Below are 21,341 nucleotides of genomic sequence, written 5' to 3'. Positions count from 1 at the left end.
CCAGTCGAGGGAGGAGCGGCACTCAAAGATGCCCATGACAGACAGCAGGAATCCACCCTCTAACAGTCCTTTGTTGTGGCGGCTATGTCCTTACAGATCGCGGCCTGCTGTGCTGTGGTGACACACGCCTGCCTGGCTATGTCCAGGGACACAACTATGCCAATCTAAGCATTAGATCCGGCAATCTCATTCCTCACGAATGCGTCTTCAGACCTGGTCCTCATCACAGCCAGGGGCATCTCGTCCGTAGTGGCAGCCAGAAGACAACCCTGGCTTCGAAGTTGGTCAGCCGATGCGACCTCCAAGTCAAAGCTCACGAGAATGCCTGCTAGAGGAACACTCCTGTTCGGAAACGAACTGGATAAGTTAGCCGACAAGGGGTGGCGAGTCCCCAGTACCCTGGCTACCGGAGGACAGAAACGAGAAGAACCTGCGCCCCTCTCCCTGGGCACCCAAGGGCAGAGGATCTCAGCATTTTAGATCATACAAAAACACACACCATGCACCTCGCCCCTCCAGCAGGGGACAGTCCTTTCAGAACAGACATGACATAAAAGAGGAGCCGGCTCGGGCCCATGCCCCAGCTGCAACACTCAATGAGAATCAACAGACCCATCGACGGGAAGAACCCGTGTGGGCCTGACCTATTCTACCAATGATGGGTCGAAATAACATCGGACAACTGGATCCTAACCATCATCTGAGAGGGATACTAGCTGGACCTTCACATCATCCCTCCAGACAAGTTGTGAATTCTCCGTGCCACTCCCCCCTCCAAAAGGACGGCAGTGGAAACTACTCTGACAAAGCTTCTCGCCTTAAAGGCATTAGCACCGGTACCCACGAACCAACAAAATTCTGGGCACCACTCCATCTACTTCATCGTCCCCAAGAAAGAGGGAACATTCCAGCCCATCCTAGACCTCAAGACCTTCAATCACTGAAGGTACCCTATTGTCGCATGGAAACCTTGCGTTAGACATAAAGGCAGTACAACCGGGAGAATTTCCAACCTCCCTGGGTCTGTCGATCCATCACATACCGATCCATCACAACCATCAGCGTTTCCTACGCTTCACAGTATTGGGCCATCCTACCAGTTCCAGGCCCTACTGTTCGGTCCAGCTACGGCTCCCCGAACATTTACCAAGATTATGGTGGTAGTAGTGGCGACACTGAGGAAAGAAGGAATCTTCGTGCACCCATACCTGGACGATTGGCTGATTAGAATGAAATCGCTAGAGGAAAGCTATCAAGCAACCACCAGAGTCATGAACCTACTGCAGAGCCTCTGGTGGGTCATCAACACATCCAAGAGCTGGCTGCAGCCCTCCCAACTCTAGAATACCTTGGAGTCCGGTTCGACACAATGGAACAAGGTTACCCTTCCTCCTATGAGGAGAAGAAAATGGATGGAACGACTACGAGCATCACTGATCTCCGCTCTCCCCACGACATGGGTCTACCCCCAAGTCCTCGGACTCATGGCTTCGACCATAGTAGGCGTCCCGTGGGCAAGGGCTCACAGGCAACCCCTACAGCATTCCCTGCTCTCACAGTGGAACCCGATATCTCAACTGCTCCACCCCCCTCCAACTACTGGCGGAAGTTCGATAGCAGCTACAGTGGTGGCTTCAAGAAAAACACTTGAACAAGGGAATAAGCCCATCCCCACCGGACTGGATCTGGCACACCACGAATGCGAACCTGCGACAGTGGAGAACCCACTGCCAGGAGCTAACGGCCCAAGGGCAATGGGTCAAAGAAGAGTCTGCATGGAACATAAACCGAGTGGAAGCACGAGCAGTCAGACCAGCCTGCCTACAATTCAGTCACAGACTCCAGGGCAAATCAGTCAGAGTCTTGTTGGACAACGCAACAACAGTGGCCTACATCAACCGCCAGGGGGAAACCAGAAGCCAGCAGGTGTCTCTGGAATTACAACCCCTAATGAAGTGGGCGGAAACAAACCTACAAGGGATATCAGCCACCCTTATCGCGGGAAAAGACGTCGTCACTGCGGACTACCTCGGCAGAGAGTCTGGACCCAGGGGAATGGACATTGTCCACCGCAGCCCCCAGCTGATAGTGAAACCACTGGGGGACCCCAGCCATGGATCGCCTGGCAACCAGGTTCTTTGCCTGAGCCCCAAAGCTCTACAGTCGCAGACGGGAACCGCTGTCCCAGGGAATCGTGCCTTCGTCCTCACATGCCCACAGGAGGTCCTGCTGTATGCCTTCCCTCCATGGCCACTACTGGGCGGAATCATCCGCAAGATAGAACACCACAGAGGGATAGTGCTTTTAGTGGCCCCAGACTGGCCAAGAAGACGTGGTACACGGATATGCAAAGACTCCTGGCGGGGAACCCTCTGCGTCTACCTCCACACAGGGATCTACTCCAACAAGGACCGATTCTCCATGAAGATCCAACGAGATTCTCGCTTACAGCCTAGCCCTTGAGAGGTCTCACCTGAAGAAGAGCGAATACTCAGGGCCAATAATTGACACCCTGAACCGGGCGCGCAAGTTTTCCACATACTTAACCTATATACGAATATGGAGAATATTCTATGCTTGGTGCGAAGACCGGGACATCCAGCCGCGGACAGTCAAAATTCCCATGAGCCTGGAATTCCTACAGGACGACGCGAAGAAAGGGTTGTCGCTCAACTTTTATCAAAGTTCAACTGGCCGCGCTGGCCTGTCTCAGAACCAAAGTGGACGGCATCAGTCTAGCCGCTCATCCAGACGTCTCACGCTTCCTGAGAGGGGACAAACAGATCCGACCACTTCTAAAGTGGCCGATACCCCTATGGAACTTCAACCGGTACCAGACTTCCTTGCAGGAGCCTCCTTCGGACCCACGCATGGTCTGACCCTATGGCTCCTGACCTTGAAGACTGCATTTCCTAGTAGCAATCTGCTCAGGTCGCGGAATCTCCGAACTTCAAGCGTTATGCCAGGAACCATTCTCCGGTTCACACCGGGATCCGTACAGCTACGAGCTGTACCCTCCTTCCTTCCAAAGATGGTTTCTCCCTTCCGTCTTAACCAGTCTATCTCACTACCATCCCAGACTAGAACAAGGGCTCGGAAGACTCACGCCGGCTTCGCCATATTAACATCTGTAGACTCCTAGTCCGATACCTGGAAAGATCGGAATCCGTATGAAAGACGGACCATCTATTCGTTCTTCACAGCGGGAAGAAACAAGGAGAAGCGGCATCACGGGCAAGCATAGCCTACGTAGAGGCAGGCAAGCCTCCACCTCTACAAGTCAAGGCCCATTCCACTAGAGCCCAGGCAGTGTTCTGGGCGGAAACCAAGATGCTGTCACCCGCCGAGATCTGTCGGACGGCAACATGGTCCTCCATTCTCACCTTCTCTAGGTTCTACCGCCTGGATGTTCAGGCTCGGGAGAACACAGCATTCGCAAGGGCAGTACTAAGTGGGCCAAGGGCAGCCTTCCACCCGGTTTGGGAGTAGCTTTTGTACATCCCATTGGTCCTGTGTCCATCTGCTACATGCTAGGAAATGGAGAAATTACTTACCTGATAATTTCGTTTTCCTTAGTGTTTGTCAGCATCCCGCCCACGGCTGCTGACAAACACGGAAACCTCGGGTGACAATCCTCGAGAGCAAGACAAACACAGGTAAGCCAAGCTTCCCTCTAATTAAGACACCCATACCTATCGGCATTTCTCCAGCTATAACCACATCAACTAGTTCAAGTTAATCAAAGTTAACCAAATTAATTAATTAATTAATTGATTTATTTATTTAAAGTCTCTTTTATACCGATGGCCATTCGCACATCGCATCGGTTTACAAAAAACAAGAACTATTGGGCATGGCCCTTACATATAACTGATAGATAAACAATAAACAGGGGGAGCAGATAATACTGAAAGGCAACGCAAATTAATAAATCAATAAATAGAAAGATAAATAACTATGAACATGAGTAACAATATACAATAATCAGAGGTCATAAAGCATCAGGCATAAATCGGTGGTCATAAGGCATTCCTAGTCATAGAGCATTCTTAATCGTAGAACGAAGAATAGTTTACAGAGGAGTTTTATGAGGTGGGCGGTGTCATGGAGTAGGCTTGCTGGAAGAGCCAGGTTTTCAGTTTTTTCTTGAATTTGGGAGTGTAGGTCTCCATGCGTATGTCATGAAGCAAGGAGTTCCATGCGGAAGGGCCAGCGAGTGAAAAAGATCTGCTTATGGTGGAGGAGAGTTTGAAAGATTTGATGGATTGGGTACGTAGGATTCCTTGGAGGGCTGGGCGGGTGGGTCTGTTGGAGGTACGGGGGAGGAGGGGAGGGTTGATCCAATTGAGGTTTGAGTTTACCAGACTTTTGTGGATTAGGGAGAGTACTTTATAAAGAATTCGTGAGTGTATTGGGAGCCAATGTAGTTCAATAAGTGTGGGCATAATATGGTCTCTTTTTTTAGAATTTGACAATATGCGAGCGGCGGCGTTTTGTAATAGTTGTAACAGCTTGATGTGTGTTGCGGGGATGCGAAGGAGGAGTGCGTTACAGTAGTCTATTTTAGACAATATAATAGACTGGAGTACTGTACGGAAGTCAGAAAAGTGTAGTAGGGGTCTGAGTTTTTTTTATCGTTTGCAGCTTAAAATAGCATTCCTTTATGATAGAATTAATGAATGGTTTAAAAGTAAGATGATTGTCAATAAGGGCACCTAAATTTCGAATGTGTGCGGGGAAAATGGTGGATGAGTATGTGGGTGGTATGGCTGGAAGCGGTTGCTTATTGGAAATGATTAATAGTTCGGTTTTGTGGGGATTTAGGGCCAGGTGCATGTCAGCGAGGAGTTGGTTGATGTAGGACAGACAGGATTCCCAATTTTGTAGAGCAGTTTGGAGAGAGTCAGAGAAGGGGAATATGATTTGCACATCGTCCGCATAAATGAAATGCTTGATGCGCAGGTTGGTGAGAAGAGTAGTAAGGGGAAGCATGTATATATTAAAGAGGGTAGAGGAGAGGGAAGAACCTTGGGGTACACCTTGGGGGAGACTGATGGGGTCAGATTCGTTGTTGTCCACTAAGACCGTAAAAGAGCGATTTTGTAGATACGATTGTATCCAGGTGTGAGCATTGCCTGTGATTCCAATTTATAATCAATTTATTCAGTCACACATATATCCACAATTGCTTTTCGAAGAGAATGCCGAAGAGCAGAGCTTCCTTGCAAGGGTATATGTACTAGGTCTGATGTCAGATTGAAATCTGACTCCGTCTGCAACTGCTATCAGGAGCACACTATACCCATTGGTCCTGAGTCCATCTGTCTACACTAAGGAAAACAAAATTATCAGGTAAGTAATTTCTCCATTTCTCTGGGTTTTCATACACTGAAACAAAGATGTTAGTCCACAACAAGTCTTTTTTTTTTTTTTTTAAATGTGTATTTTGATGTTGCAGTTTTAGTATTTTCAAATTTTCAAATTTATTTTAAAACTATATGATGCTGTAGCTAGCCAGCAAAATAAGAAATATTCATGAAATTTCCTCTTTAATTCATGGTATATAGTTTTGAGTTTTACAGGGGTTTTCTTCTTTAAAGCTTTTAGTAGGAGTCTTCTTACTCTGAGTGTCCCTAAAATATCTTTAAAGAAATGCTTGGAAGTATAACAATCTTGTCTCCGTCTGTTTATAGTTAATTTGACTGCTTGTTTTTTCAGCCAAGGCAATTAAGGATATCATTGTTCATGATTTATTTTCCTGTTTCCGTGCAGGAGATTTATGGTTATAATCTGTGCCACTGGAAACTGGCTTTAGTTGCCGTAGGAGTGTTTTGTACTGGTGGCTTCCTCCTCCTCCTCCTCTACTGGATGCCTAAGTGGCGTGTGAAAGCAACTTGTGTTAAATCTACACTGAAAGACTGTGATGTGGTGCTGCTGAGAACAACTGTAAGTCTGTGCTTATCTTGAATGTGTTATACATTTTGGACTGGTGGAAAACCGGAAAACCTAAGAGGTAATAACACTATGATAAAAATCAACACATGTCTTTTACCACAAGTTAAAATTATGCAGAAGTCCCAGGCAAAGAGGATAGAAAAAAAAATGTGATTCTGTGATAACTGTAAAGCCACATAGTGATTAGTAATATCAAGAAAAATATGTATAATGTTTTAAAAACAGTGTGTTTCCATGGAAGGACCTTTTCTTCATGCTATGCTATGTGATGTGTGCCTGTGTTCCCAGCTCTCTCTCTGATTATAAAGTCTGTTGATTAGTTTTAATCAGAATCTGTACCTGTGATTTTTCTCATATTTCGCATATTTCTCATATTTATATTCTCTAAAGAATTAAACAGCAGTACTGTATTACTATTTTCAAGGGCTAGTTGCCTCTTATGCCAACATTGGGGTCAATAATATCTTGGTAGGCTTGCCAAGCACCACTAATTTTTCCCGTCGCTATCAGGGCTGAATTAGCCATGCTGTCTAGGAAGCGTAGTCACCCCGAAGTAGGCGGAGTTTCCTCAGTCACAGAGCTTTGACTCTGTGCGTCTGCGCGGTGATCTTCCTGCACGATTCCCTCTTCTCCTCAGTTTCTTTTTTTCCGCAAGCCGAGTCGCACGCGGGGTTTTTTCCTCAATAGAATATTTCCATCAGGAAATCCTTTTTGCGATATTTTTGCTCGTTTTTTCAAATCTTTTTTGATCCCAGATGGCTCCAAAGCCATCTGGATTCAAATATGCCAGTGTGGCAAAATTATGTCCCCCTCTATCCAATCAATCCATCACAACCAGGCCTCGTGTAGAGACTGTGGTCAGATGTCTCCCAGGGCCCAGCGCACTGAGAAGAAGGAATGGCTCCGGACGGGCTCGTATGCCTGTTGCATTTGTGCCTCTTCTCGCCCCTTGCTCCACCCTCTCTACCTTGGAAGCGACTCCCTTCGGCTCTGACGGACAGATGCAGCCGCGGCTTCTCTCTGCCTCTTGGTCCTGGTGTCCCCGGGCTTGTTTGACGCTGCGGATCCGCCATGTTCCTGATGAAGTAGGGGTGCGCGCACTCCAGACTTTGTACCAGCAAAGGCGTGAACCTCGGGGGCATCCCCCCGTAGTGACGTTATCCATTTGCACTTTAAAAGGTCTTTGTTTGCTATCCTCTGAGTTAGCAAGGAACTCCAACAGGACTTGCTTTGGCAGTCCACGATACTTGCAACAACGATCCGAGTCAGCGAGGGGAATCCTTCCCCACTGCTCGGCCTTTTCAAACTTACTAGGAGTACCCGCTCCATGGGGGCTCCGCTCTCTCTTCTTGATTTCAGATTGCCAGAACACTCTGAAGACTCCTCATTGCCTGGAAGCGATTGCGGACGTGAACACAGTGAGTTCTGTTACATAGGAATCAGTACTCGCTCCACGAGGGCCTACATTCCTATAGCTCTGAAGACTCTTCCGTCCAAGACATTGTTGACATTATTGCAGGTACGGAGATCAAGAGTTACATTGGCAAGATTGCAGATAGGAACTGGTACTCGCTCCACAAGGGCCCATGTTCCTAGAATCCTTTACAGACTCTCTTCTACTCTAGAAGACATTTCATATACAGCAATTGTGAGTTCTTATTACAGACTGTTTATGGGAACCAGTGCTTGCCTACGGCTCCTGTTCCTGAAAGTACTGAAGACTCTCTGTGGCATAGAGACCATTGCAGACATCTACTATTGTGAGTGTACCATCTTGTATCCAGTTTACCCTGTCTACTCACTACTTCTAGTCTCTCCCTACAGCTCAGCGACCCAGAGATTATATTCCAGTATCAGAAGGACTTCAGCCTTACCGAACACAGCGACTCACTACTGCCACCCCTGGTGATCCAGCTTCCAGTCTAATAAAGAACTATTTGTGTTTATCTCATATTCTAGCCTAGCTGGTGGTTCCTCTCAGGATCTCCTGGGGGTGCTGTCATCGGCCCAGGGATTCACCATTTCCTCCAAGTGGTCATTCCTTTCACTATTGTCACTGTGGGAGTTAACCACTACAGACCACTAACTCCGCTCACGGAAGTATTATATAGACAGCTACTCCTCTTTCTTGAGACTTGCCAGCAGCATATATATATACAGATTGCTACTCCATAGCGGAGGCATGATAGATTGCTATCTCAGTAGCGAAGTACAATATACCTATTCTCTCCTCTCCTGAGAAGAGTATCATTATACAGATTGCTAACTCCGCCCTTCTGGAGGAGGAGAGCGTACCAGATTGCTAACTCCCTAGCAGATTGGTAACAATGCCCCACCAGCCTCCTCGCACTCCTCGCCAGGAGCGGTGAAGAGGGGTACGACGGCCATCAAAAGGGCCTACTCCCTGGGGCTGTTGGAGAGGAGTCGCACCGCTCCGGGTACCTGGCTCTGGTCAGACAGACCCTTTGAGCCGCCCAAAAATGCCAGGGCTCCGGCAGAGGTGCCGCGGAAGAAAGGAGTCATAAGTGTGTCGATCAGGTCACAGGGCCCTGTTCCCGGTTGATCCCGCTCTCCGATGCTGAAAGACTCGACGCACATGAAGCACAAAAGAAAATTGGTGCATGGCGCATCATCGGTGCATTCAATGCCATCCGGACACTCACATGAAAAGCGTTCAAAGTCTGCGACGCACCATAAGCGTCCAACCCACACTATGACTCATTCGAAGCATACCTTGAGCTCACCAGTTCAAGAGCAACCATTCGTGCCTGAAAAGAGATCTCAGAAGATCAAACTCACCCATGGAACACCAAAATGTCCTCCTCAAAGTCCGGATATTGATATTGAACTCCTTTCTGACCCGGAATCTCAATCCTCAAAACACACATCAATCAGTGAAGATTCCTATTTGGGCCTGTCTTCGGTGTCTCGCACCAAAAGGCTATCCCCTTCTCTACAGGCTATCCCCTTCTCTACAGGCTATCCCCTTCTCACGCAGGAACTAAAAACCATCAAATTAGAATTGAGAAAAAAAGAACACGCATGGCGGAGGAATCCTTCCAACACTACACTGAATGAGTACAAAACCCTCATGCACAACTACAGAAACAACATCCTTCGCACAAAGAGAGATTTTTATGCCCACAAAATTCACAATTTTTCCTTTGATCCCAAAGCGCTGTTCACATATGTCTCAGAGCTCACAAAACCCACCTCACCAACTATCCCAGATGATCAAGCACAATCAAGATGCACAGAACTTGCTCAATTTTTTGAAAACAAAATTCTCAAGCTAATGGCCCCTCTGGCAACCAGTAACACAGTACCTCCTTCTATCATCACTCCTTCACGCAACCAGAACATAAACCTAGATTCATTCGAACCTATCTCCTCACTTGAAATAGAAATGACTCTCAAAAAGATGAAACCCTCCACTCACCCGACAGATTCCATCCCTTCTAAACTCCTACTCACCATTCCGAACATCATAGCGAAGCCCTTAGCAGAGATAATTAATAGCTCGCTAACCCAAGGACTAGTACCAGACATCCTGAAACTAGCCACCCTCAAACCTCTCCTCAAAAAACCCAACTTGGACCCTACAGACCCAGCTAATTTTCGCCCCATAGCTAACCTTCCATTTGTAGCCAAACTTATGGAGAGGATAGTCAACAAACAGTTATCTGAATACCTAGAAGAGCATAAAATACTCACAACAGCCCAATTCGGATTCCGCAAATCCCTTAGTACGGAATCCCTCCTAACCTCTCTAACTGACAGAGTCCTCGTAGGTCTGGAGAAAAAGACCCCATACCTCCTGATTCTCCTCGACCTATCAGCTGCGTTTGATACCGTAAAACACTCTATCCTGATCGACCGGCTCTCAGACATAGGCATCTCAGGATCAGCCCTGGAATGGTTCAGATCCTTCCTACACAATAGGACTTTCAAGGTCAGAATCAGCAACAAGGATTCCCTCCCGGTCAAATCCTCTTTCGGAGTTCCCCAAGGATCCTCTCTCTCCCCCACCCTCTTTAACATCTATCTTCTCCCCCTATGTCATCTACTCTCAAGTCTTAAGGTCACACACTTCATATACGCAGACGATGTTCAGATTCTGCTGCCAATCACTGACTCCATCTCCAGCACCATCAACTTCTGGAACAATTGTCTACAGTCCATAAACTCACTCCTATCTAGCCTTAACCTAGTACTTAATACGTCAAAATCAGAACTTTTGCTTATCACTCCAGATGAGAACCTTCAGCCTACCAACAACCTAACCTCACCACCAATGATCAATTCCACTCAAGTAAGAGACCTTGGGGTCACCTTAGACAAAAGGCTGAACCTCAAAGAATTTGTCAAGAACACAACGAAAGAATGCTATTATAAACTACATATTCTGAAAAAGCTGAAACCTCTCCTGCATTTTCAGGACTTCAGAACAGTCCTCCAAACAATACTATTTTCCAAAATCGATTACTGCAACTCTCTGCTTATAGACCTTCCAACCATAACCACAAAACCTCTACAAATGTTGCAGAACTCCGCCGCAAGGATTCTTACTAACACCAGCAGAAGTGAACACATAACACCCATACTAAAACACTTACACTGGCTCCCCATCAGATCCAGAATCATTTTCAAAGTGCTAACTATAACACACAAGAACATCCATTCACAAACGTCGCTAGATCTAAGCCTTCCACTTCGCCTACACGAGTCTTCACGACCAATCAGAAACAGATACTTAGGCACCTTACACGTACCTTCAGCCAAGTCCTCACTCAAGAAACGTGCATTCTCGACTGCCAGCCCCCTTCATTGGAATGCCCTCCCCACGGACATTCGCCTCGAAACGTGTACTCGAACATTCAAAAAGAAACTCAAGACCTGGCTCTTTACAAAAGCCTACACTTAAAGGTCTAGCTCAGAACCACATCCCAGAACTTGAATCATTCTCGCTTTTATAATCATATCAAACAACTCCTAATTTTATCCTTGGTCTCACAATTCCAAATCATTAAATATTTGAACATGCTACACCAATACCTCTTAATCCAGATGTAACCTTAGTTTTTGAAGTCTTCACTCCTATAGAAATAACCGCCAGTTCTTATTTACTTAACCCTATTCTGTAGACGTAAACTTTTCTTGAAGACTGTAATCTGTAAACACCTGTATTTATTATAAGAACTTGTATTTACTATTTATATTTATTATTTAGCTATTAACATTGTTCTATTACCACTTGGTACTATTTCTCTCCTTCACCTCTAACTCTAAGTTCCTACTAAGTTAGCCATGTTATTTATACCCAATTGTTGGATGTAATTGTATATTTGTTTAATTGTTCAATCTGTTTGATGTAATTTTCTGTTCCTTGTTCCGTGTAAACCGAAGTGGTATGCACTAGTGCATGAACTCCGGTATATAAAAGCCTTTAAATAAATAAATAAATACAGGTACCCCTAGCCAAAAGATTCAGACCATCACCAATCATTCCACCTTCGCCTCAACTCAAGCGAACAATGCTTCAAGACATTATTATTTGCTGCAATACCTGCAAGACCATCTCTAAGGCCGGTGCACTTATCACCACAAGGCATCTACAGCCATGTTTAAAATTTCCCAAGTTCTAACTTCATTCTTCGAAGATCTTGAACAGGCAAAAGCATCCATCGATAGTCTCCATGTCATTCTCTACCATCATCACCTGCTCCTGAACTGTCTGAATCAAGGGATATACCGGTACCGGCTCCCCCATGCAGTCTGGACTCACAATTGTCTTCATCCTCACAAAATTCCTCCACAGGCATTCCCTCTGATCCGCCGGAAGACTTACTGGAGCCCTATTCACCCCCAGAAGACCTGACATATATCTTAGAGAAAGTAAGATCTGTGCTACAAGTGGGAACGGGAAAAATCCTGGATCCCAGGGCTGAGATGATGGGAATACTTAAAATATTCGAGATGCCTCCAGAGCCGATGGACTTATCCCCTCATGCGGTCCTGGATAGTGTTCTTTACAAAATGTGGGAAACCCACTTTTCCACAACTGCCGTATCAAGGAAAACAGATTTAAAGTACAGAATGAGGAACTGTACTGTCTATGAAGCCTCTCAACTCCCTCATAACTCCAAAGTAGTGGAGTCTGCGTTAACGAAAGCGAAATGCTCCCCCTGGCCGAGACAACAAATGTTTAGATGATTTTGGCCGACGGGTTTACCACTCCACCATGTTGTCTACTAGGATTCAACATCACCAATTCTATATGACACAATACTTATATGAGTGACTTCAAAGACTTCGCCCTATCTGCCTTGCTGAAGATAATACCCTCCCGCAGCCCTTCTTCGACATTGAAGAAGGTCTACGGCTGGTCTACGGCACTTAATTCATTCAATCTATGAAGGGTTTGAATCTTCAGCAAGTTTCAGCAACTGCCATTGTAGCCAGGCATCTCACTTGGCTAAAAGCAAGTGCGATCTGTGATGATGTTCACGACAAGTTGGCTGACATCTCATGTGTGAGTGATAACCTTTTTGGGGAAAAGTTCGGGGAAATGTGTCCCACCTAAAGGAACAGAATACGGCAGTGCTTTCTCTCACCACCCCCTCTGATGCACACAAAACTCATCAGAAAGTCTATCCTTCCTATCGTAGGAGATCCTACCAACGACCATATTCCAGACCATATATTCCTTACAGATCACAGCAATATGGTCAACCAAGGCATTTCTCACAACCTAATCAATCAAGAGGCAGGCCTAGTCAACAATGACAGCCGAAGCCATCCACTGTGCCACCACAAAGGCAACCACCTGCTTTTTAATAGCCAAAGAGCCACCACCACCAACATTTATAGGAGACATCTGTACTTTTTTCTCAGCAGATGGGAATCCATCACCACAGATCAATGGGTGCTCAACATAATCAAGGAAGGTTATTGCCTGAACTTCCAAACCCTTCCATCTCTTCCCCACATACCTCCTCTACGGGGTACATCTTTCCACTCGTCAACCCTCAACGCAGAAGTAGCAAATCTGCAGATTCAGAAATATATCCAATCAATCCCTCTTCATCAACAAAATCAGGGATTCTATTCCCAATACTTCCTCATCCCGAAGAAGTCGGGAGGTCTCCGCCCCATTCTGGATTTGCAAAACCTCAACAAACACAACCAGAAGGAGAAGTTCAAGATGACTTCGCTCAAGAGCATCTTTCCACTGTTACATCCCAACGATTGGCTATGTTCCATAGATCTGAAGGATGCATACTCCCATATTCCCATGCCCCCATCTTTGTGGCGCTACCTCTGTTTTTCAAATTCAGTAGGTGCACTACCAATACAAAGTTCTACCTTTTTGGCCTGTCCTCAACCCCAAGAGTATTCACAAAATGCTTAGCAGTAGTGGTGGCTCATTTCAGGCAATTATTGATCCAAATATTCCCTTATCTAGACTATTTGTTACCAATAGCATCAGATCCCGGTACACTACGGTCGCACACGCTACGCATGATCAACTGTCTCCAGACACTGGGTTTTCTCGTCAACTACGAGACATCACATCTCCAACCTTGGCAAATCCTTCAGTTCATAGGAGTGCACATCAACACGGTGCAAGAGAGAGCTTACCTTCCACAAGACAGAATTCACACGCTTTCGGGTTTAGCGAAAACCTTATTCAACTGAAATCAAGCATCTGCACGCCAAGTTCTTCAACTTCTAGGACACATGGCCGCAGCCATCCATGTAGTGCCCCACACGAGACTCCACATGCGTCGTTTACAATGGGGCCTAAAAACTCAATGGTCACAATTCCTGCAGTCACTAACCTCCAAGGTTCAACTCGCCACACAAATGAAAGCAGACATTCAATGGTGGCTTTCTTCCAACAACCTATCTGTAGGGGTGCCCTTCAGGTTACCCCCTCATCATCTGACCCTCACAACGGATGCTTCCAGGAAAGGTTGGGGTGCCCATCGTGGTGACATAAAACTCAGGGACTTTGGTCTCCTCAAGAATCCACGTACCAAATCAATCTCCTAGAACTAAGAGCAATCTTGAAAGCACTTCAAACCTTTTCTTCTCGAGTCCAAGGGAAAGGTTTAATTGTGTACACTGACAACCAGATAGCCATGTTCTACATAAACAAGGAAGGAGGGTCCGGTTCATGGACACTATGTTGAGAAGCAATTTGAATACTCCAATGGGCGATTGCAGCCCAAGTATCCCTCCAGGCCACTTACCTTCCGGGTCTCGGCAACGTAACAGCGGACTGCCTAAGCAGAGTTTTTTACCCACACGAATGGACTTTAAATCCAACAGTGGGGCTTTCCAACATTTGACCTCTTTGCCACGGAAACAAAGTCAAAGACAGATTTTTTGCTCAATCTACCCCAGCAAACTTCGATACGCCCTGGATGCCTTCCTCATCCCGTGGACGATGGGCTTACTGTATGCCTACCCTCCCATTCTGCTAATATCAAGAGGAATTAAAAAATGCATTCAGGACATAGCGAACATAATCCTCATAGCTCTGGCATGGCCGAGACAACCATGGTATGGTATCTCAGGAGACTTTCCATACGCCCACCAATACCGCTGGAGAACCATCCTCAACTGCTATTGCAGGAAGGAGGCTCCCTACTCCATCCGATTGAATCAATCCCTATATCTCATGGTGTGGAGATTGAACAGCAGGTATTGAATCACCTTGGCCTCCCTTCTCAATTAGAAGATAGCCTCATTCCATCCAGAAAGCCTTCAACCAGATGTAACTATGCTGGAAAATGGCACCGCTATCAGACTTGGTGTTAACCCCAAAACCTGGATCCCTTCTCATCCATGGCCATACAGCTTCTGGAGTATCTTCATACACTTTACCAAGCAGGTTTGGCTACCACATCAGTTAGAGTACATATCAGCTCTATTGCAGCTTTTCATAACTCTCATAATGACCTTCCAATCAGATTCATGAAGGGCATGCTCCGCCTCCGGCCACCTGTGACAAAGCCTCCTGTTCCATGGGACCTGAACATAGTTTTGGAGCAGCTGATGCTACCCCCCTTCGAACCATTAGACACCAGCCACATCAAATACCTAACATGGAAAACAGTATTCCTGGTGGCCATCACATCAGCCAGATGAGTCGGTGAGTTACAGGCCTTACATTTACATTTAATAAAATTTATTAATCGCCTGTCACTAAAAGGCCTAGGCGATATACAAAATATACATACATAATAAAAACAAGAACAAACATAACACACTCAAATGTGTTTAGGTTTCATAGAAACCATGTCAAATCGTCAATATCTTAACATTAGATAGTTATCCCAATAGGGAGATTCGCAAAATAACATTCCTTGTAGTAGACCTGACAAGGGAGATTCAAAAATAACACTCCATAAGTTCACTTAAACTGACATATTAAAGGTCATTCACATTGCATTATACAATATTAAATGCACGATTAAGTAAATAGTTCTTAAATGCCATCTTGAATTTTTTAACATCTTCCAACGCACGGAGTTCAAAAGGAGTGAGGTTCCATTGGACTGGGGCCGCTATAGAGAAAGAAGTTTCCCTAGTATTGAAAAGTCGTGCCTGTCAAACTGAGGGGATCTCTAATAAATTAAATTGTGATGATCTTAAAGATCTAACAGGATTATAGATTCATAAGAGCGCATTAAACCAGACAGTTGAATCAGAGGCACGAAGTTTGAACACTGTCACTGGGACCGACCGCTGCTATTGGTCGGTCTCAGTGACATAGTGAGGGCAAAGGGCCGTCGGTGCCATTTTGATTACTGGCAGCCGACGGCCCACGCCCAGGAGATCGTTCCCGGACCGCTCCTGGACCACCAGGGATGTTTGGCAGGTCTTGGGGGGGTCAGGAGGGTGGGGGGTTGTAGGAAATTAAGTCGGCAGGTCTTGGGGGGGTCAGGAGGGTGGGGGTTGTTAATTTAAAGGGTTGGGATGGGGTTTTTTTTTGGGGGGAGGGGTTCCCAGAGAAAGAAAAGTTTTCTGATCTGGGGAGTGGACCGAAATGGCACTCCCCAGACCCGAAAACAAAATGGGGAGAAAAAAAAAAGCTATGCACTCCCCTAATTTGCTCCATAAGACGCCCAGACGCAGAGCCGGTTTAGCACAATTTTTTTTTTTTTTATTTTCCCCATCTGAATCCTAGGTGCGTCTTATGGTCAGGTGCGTCTTATGGAGCGAAAAATACGGTATGTTGAATATTATGCGCTCATGAACAGGTAGCCAATTGAGTCTGCATAACATGGGAGAAATCCTATCAAAGCGCTTTGAAAAAGAAACTACTCTAGCAGCTGAATTCAATACAAGTTGAATCGAATGAATTACAACCTTAGGTAAGCCAATATATAGGCTGTTACAGTAATCAATGTGTGAAAATATTATGGCCCGAACAACCATCAAAAAATCTGAATCATACAACAAATGTCGTAAACCTACCAGAAGTCGAAGTTTAAAAAAACCTGATCTGATGAGAGATCTTATTTGAGATTTAAACGATAAGGCTTTAGTTCACTACTCTCCTTTTTTGGAATTCTATCATGGCAAAGTTACCCTTCATCCTCACCCCACCTTTCTTTCTAAGGTGGTCTCCCCTATCCATGTCAATCAAACCATCACTCTACCAATTTTCATGCCAAAGCCACACTCCAATGATCGTGAGAAACTTCTACACTCACTGGACTGTAAACGGGCTCTGGCTTACTATAAACAAAGGACTCAGTCTGCTACAAGACCTTCTCAGCTTCTCATTTCCTTTAATCCAAATGATCTGGGACAACCAGTCTCTAAGAGAACCATCGCCAGCTGGTTATCACAGTGCATTCTATTTTGTTGCAACAAACTATCAATCAAGCTTCCCAAAAAGCCTCAGGCGCACCATATATGCGCCACCGCAACATTAGTTGCCCACTTGAACAAGGTTCCATTGCTGGATATCTGCAAAGCGGCAACTTGGTCGTCCATCCATACCTTCACGTCCCACTACTGTCTATAACAGCAAGCGACCGCTGACGCAGCGCTGGGCACAGCAGTCTTGTCGACTCTTCAAAACAGATAGACTGTCGACTATTCTATTGGTTGCTGTCCTAGCCTTCAAAGACATACAAAATGGACACAACCCGGGAGCTTGGGACTCCCAGACAAGTTCAGTAAACTTGTCTGGGAGTCCCATAAACGGTGTTTCCGTAGATAGCAGGATGAATTAGCCATGCGATCCCTCCCTCCTCCCTAGACAGTCCCACAAAGAACACATTGTTTTTTTATGTTACCTCTTGCTTGGCTACAAAGAAACTGAGGAGAAGAGGGAATTGTGCGGGAAGATCGCAGACGCACAGTCAAAGCTCTGTGACTGACTGAGGAAACTCCACCTACTTTGGGGCCGCGACGCTTCCCAGACAGCATAGCTAATTCATCCTGCTATCTACGGAAATAATGTTTACGGTAAGCAAACTTGCTTTTATAGACTCGCCTAGAAAATCTTTGGAAAATAATTTTGGCTGTAAAAATGTCATCTTAGTGTTCCAGTGCTGTGCTTTTCAATACTGTGCAAATAGTAAAGAAAACATTTCTGGGGTTTTTTGTTTTTTCTTTTTTGAAGTTGTTTGTAGGGTGTGAAAAATATTAATTTGGAGCAACCACACTGCAGAAAACAGGTTGACCAATGTAAGCATGAAATGCAGAAAAGGTCTGCTGGAGAGCTTCACCTAAAGTTGTGAAATTTTTTTTGGGGGGGGGGGTGGGAGGGAATGTATTTGCATGCATTCATATTATGTAAAACGGTAGAAATCTTGCACTAGGAAGTGTTTCAGTAAAAACATTTTTTTAGAGAGTTGGCGACCCTGCCTTCTGGGCATGTCATGTGTAGTCTAAAATGATCTGAAATTTCCTGGAGAGCCTGGCTGTTGAAAACACGTGCAGGCAGGTAGTTTTTTGCTGAGTTCATCCCAATTTCTGGGGTGTGCATGTGAGATCTCACCATGATAGATTTTTGACTCTATTGTTAGAATCCTCTGTTAGTTTTACTCTGTGAGCAGAAGTTTATTTTACCTGAACGCTTTATTCAGTTTTTCTAGAAGCATTGAAGCACATGTTGTGGAAGAAACCTAGAATATGGTGGCTGCTGAGGATTGTAGGGTTCATCTAGCCTGTTCAGCCTCCTTCCTAGTGCAATATTGTTCCCACTTTATTTCCAGATTATTGAGGATTGTGTGCTTGCTTTAATTCAGTAGTTTAGTTTATTTTTGACTCCTTTATAACCACTGGGAGCTGTTTCTATGCATCCTCTACCTTTTCTGTGACAGAATATTACTTAGTGTTGTTCCTGCATCTGCCCTCTTTGATCTTTATATTCAGGCCGATGCAATATTGGCATGCGAAAAACAGACGTTCATGATTGCGTGCCCGCTTTCCTAATGCACGCCCATCCACTCCCGGGTGCGCGATGTAGTAGGCAAATGAGCCGCTGCAGTAAAAAGAGGTGCTGGGGGGAGTGTGTGTGCTGAACCAAGATGGCCACCGTGTAGGGACGTGGAGGAGTCACTCTCATTGCAGTTTACCTGGAATTTCTCCTTTTTCCTTCTAAATTTTCTTTGTGATGCCTCTCACGAAGAGGAAAGCAAAATTGCGAGGAATGACTGCTAGCTCTCCCTCGATGGATCCATTACAGCCCTACATCGAGGGTTTCTTCACCGCTGATGTGGTTCAGATGCCGAGAGATGTGGTCGCTGGAGGAGGTGAGCTAGAGCGAGCACCCTTCCCCTTGACCCTCGACACTACTCTCAGTCCCGGCGAGCTGAACAAACCAGCCCCTCTCCACTATGAGAGCATTGGGAACCCGGCGAAGGCAGAGATATCCCTGGCGGATAATCGGGGAATTTCGGGGCAGTTGCAACGGAGGATATTCTCAGGAGAGAGTATGGAGCCTCGGACACCAGGAGAGGCGATACCTCTAAGGTTAGAGGATAGTTATGATTCTGCACCTCCCGTAGTGGTAAGAGCTATTGTGTCTAAAATAAGATCTGACCAAGATTCGAGGAAAGGAGCAGGCAGCAGTGAGGGAGTGGGGAAAGCCTCTTTTAACTCTCTGGGAATTGAAGCAAGCCGAAGTTGTCCAGAATCTATGACTATCGAAGGTTTGTGGACTGTACTAAAGTCTATAGAAAGCTCATTACTAACTTTGTCTCAAATGACATTTGAAACTGAAAACCAAGTTTTTGGTTAATACAAACTTGATTACCACCTATAATTTACAGTTAGAAGATATGGGCCAACGAGTTTCAACAGTTGAAAATGTTCAACAGACCCTTAATTCATAGTAAAAGATTGGAGAACTTGGAAAAGACTGAGAGCACACAACCTGAGAATTTTAAATTTCCCAGTGGTAAATTTGCTATCTCCTTTGGATCTCTTTAAAAGATCCCTTTAAAAGATTTTAAAAGATCCCTTTTAAAAATCTCTTTAAAAGATCTCTTTAAAAAATCCCTGAGGCCGCAATGCCTGTTGTAACTAAAATATATTACCTTCCACAGTCTTCTCAGGGAAATCAACCAGCACAGGGGGGACTAGCATAGCTATTTGTATCTTTGAATATTTCAAGGATTTTGGAGCTATCTCAAGAAGAAGAGGTTACACATCGAAGGCCTTTACTAGTGTCTCTTGCTTTTTTGATGGACCGCAATAACATTCTGAAACAATTTTTTCATAATCGGCATTCATTATTTCTTGGTCAGAAATTGTGGCTATTTCCTGACTTGGTAAAAATTACACAGACTAGGAGAAAAAAATTTTCTTTCTATGAGACCTGAAGTTCTACAATTAGGAGCCAAATTTGATTTCGCTATCCTTGTAAATGCTGTGTCAATTACCAAAATACAAAATATGTTTTCTTTGACACTACTCAGCTCTGAGTTTTCCTGGATGGCCACCACCAAAGAGATCACACTGCTGGTTCGACATAAAGATGATAACATAAGAAATTGCCATGCTGGGTCAGACCAAGGGTCCATCAAGCCCAGCATCCTGTTTCCAACAGAGGTCAAACCAGGCCACAAGAACATGGCAATTTCCCAAACACTAAAAAGATCCCATGTTACTGATGCAATTAATAGCAGTGGCTATTCCCTAAGTAAACTTGATTAATAGCCGTTAATGAACTTCTCCTCCAAGAACTTATCCAAACCTTTTTTGAACCCAGCTACACTAACTGTACTAACCACATCCTCTGGCAACAAATTCCAGAGCTTTATTGTGCGTTGAGTGAAAAAGAATTTTCTCCGATTAGTCTTAAATGTGCTACTTGCTAACTTAATGGAATCCCCTGTAGTCCTCCTATTACTCGAAGGTGTAAATAACCGATTCACATCTACTCGTTCAAGACCTCTCATGATCTTAAAGACCTCTATGATATCCCCCCTCAGCCGTCTCTTCTCCAAGCTGAACAGCCCTAACTTCTTCAGCCTTTCCTCATAGGGGAGCTGTTCCATCCCCTTTATCATTTTGGTTGCCCTTCTCTGTACCTTCTCCATCGCAACTATATCTTTTTTTGAGATGCGGCGACCAGAATTGTACACAGTATTCAAGGTGCGGTCTCACCATGGAGCGATACAGAGGCATTATGACATTTTCCGTTTTATTAACCATTTCATTCCTAATAATTCCTAACATTCTGTTTGCTTTTTTGACTGCTGTAGCACACTGAGCCGACGATTTTAAAGTATTATCCACTATGATGCCTGGATCTTTTTCCTGGGTGGTAGCTCCTAATATGGAACCTAACATCGTGTAACTACAGCAAGGGTTATTTTTCCCTATATGCAAAACCTTGCACTTGTCCACATTAAATTTCATCTGCCATTTGGATGCCCAATCTTCCAGGCTTGCAAGGTGCTCCTGTAATGTATCACAATCCGCTTGTGATTTAACTACTCTGAATAATTTTGTATCAACCGCAAATTTGATAACCTCATTCATCTTATTCCTTTCCAGATCATGTATATATATATATATATATATATATATATCTATATATTGAAAAGCACCAGTCCAAGCACAGATCCCTGAGGCACTCCACTTTTTACTCTTTTCACTGAGAAAATTGACCATTTAATCCTACTCTCTGTTTCCCGTCTGTTAACCAATTTGCAATCCATGAAAGGACATCGCCTCCTATCCCATGATTTTTTAGTTTTTTTAGGAGCCTAATATGTGCTCTGGATGTTCAGGGATCGACTGACCAGCAAAGTGATCCTGATCCAGACCGATAACCAGGTGGCGATGTGGTATGTCAACAAGCAGTGGGAAACAGGGTCATTCCCGTTGAGCCAAGAGGTGGTTCAGAT

At 45.0% G+C, this 21,341-nt stretch overlaps 1 protein-coding gene across 8 annotated transcripts in view; it reads left to right on the top strand.

Moving 5' to 3' along the window:
• Positions 1-21,341, top strand: part of ATP13A3 (ATPase 13A3) — a 535,999-nt gene that overhangs the window by 82,261 nt on the left and 432,397 nt on the right. For 7 of the 8 annotated variants that reach the window (XM_029615360.1, XM_029615358.1, XM_029615363.1 and 4 more), the window contains one exon: positions 5,773-5,946. In XM_029615360.1, coding sequence (XP_029471220.1) covers positions 5,773-5,946 — 174 coding nt within the window. Of the gene's footprint in view, positions 1-5,772; positions 6,014-21,341 lie in introns of those variants that run through there. The other variant, XM_029615364.1, reaches the window with a different exon arrangement.

This window comes from Rhinatrema bivittatum, chromosome 9 (assembly GCF_901001135.1).
Source record: "Rhinatrema bivittatum chromosome 9, aRhiBiv1.1, whole genome shotgun sequence".
In the NCBI taxonomy this organism is placed as follows: domain Eukaryota; kingdom Metazoa; phylum Chordata; class Amphibia; order Gymnophiona; family Rhinatrematidae; genus Rhinatrema; species Rhinatrema bivittatum.
The sequence above is the reverse complement of the archived record's forward strand: the minus strand, read 5'-3'. Positions and strand labels throughout refer to the sequence as shown.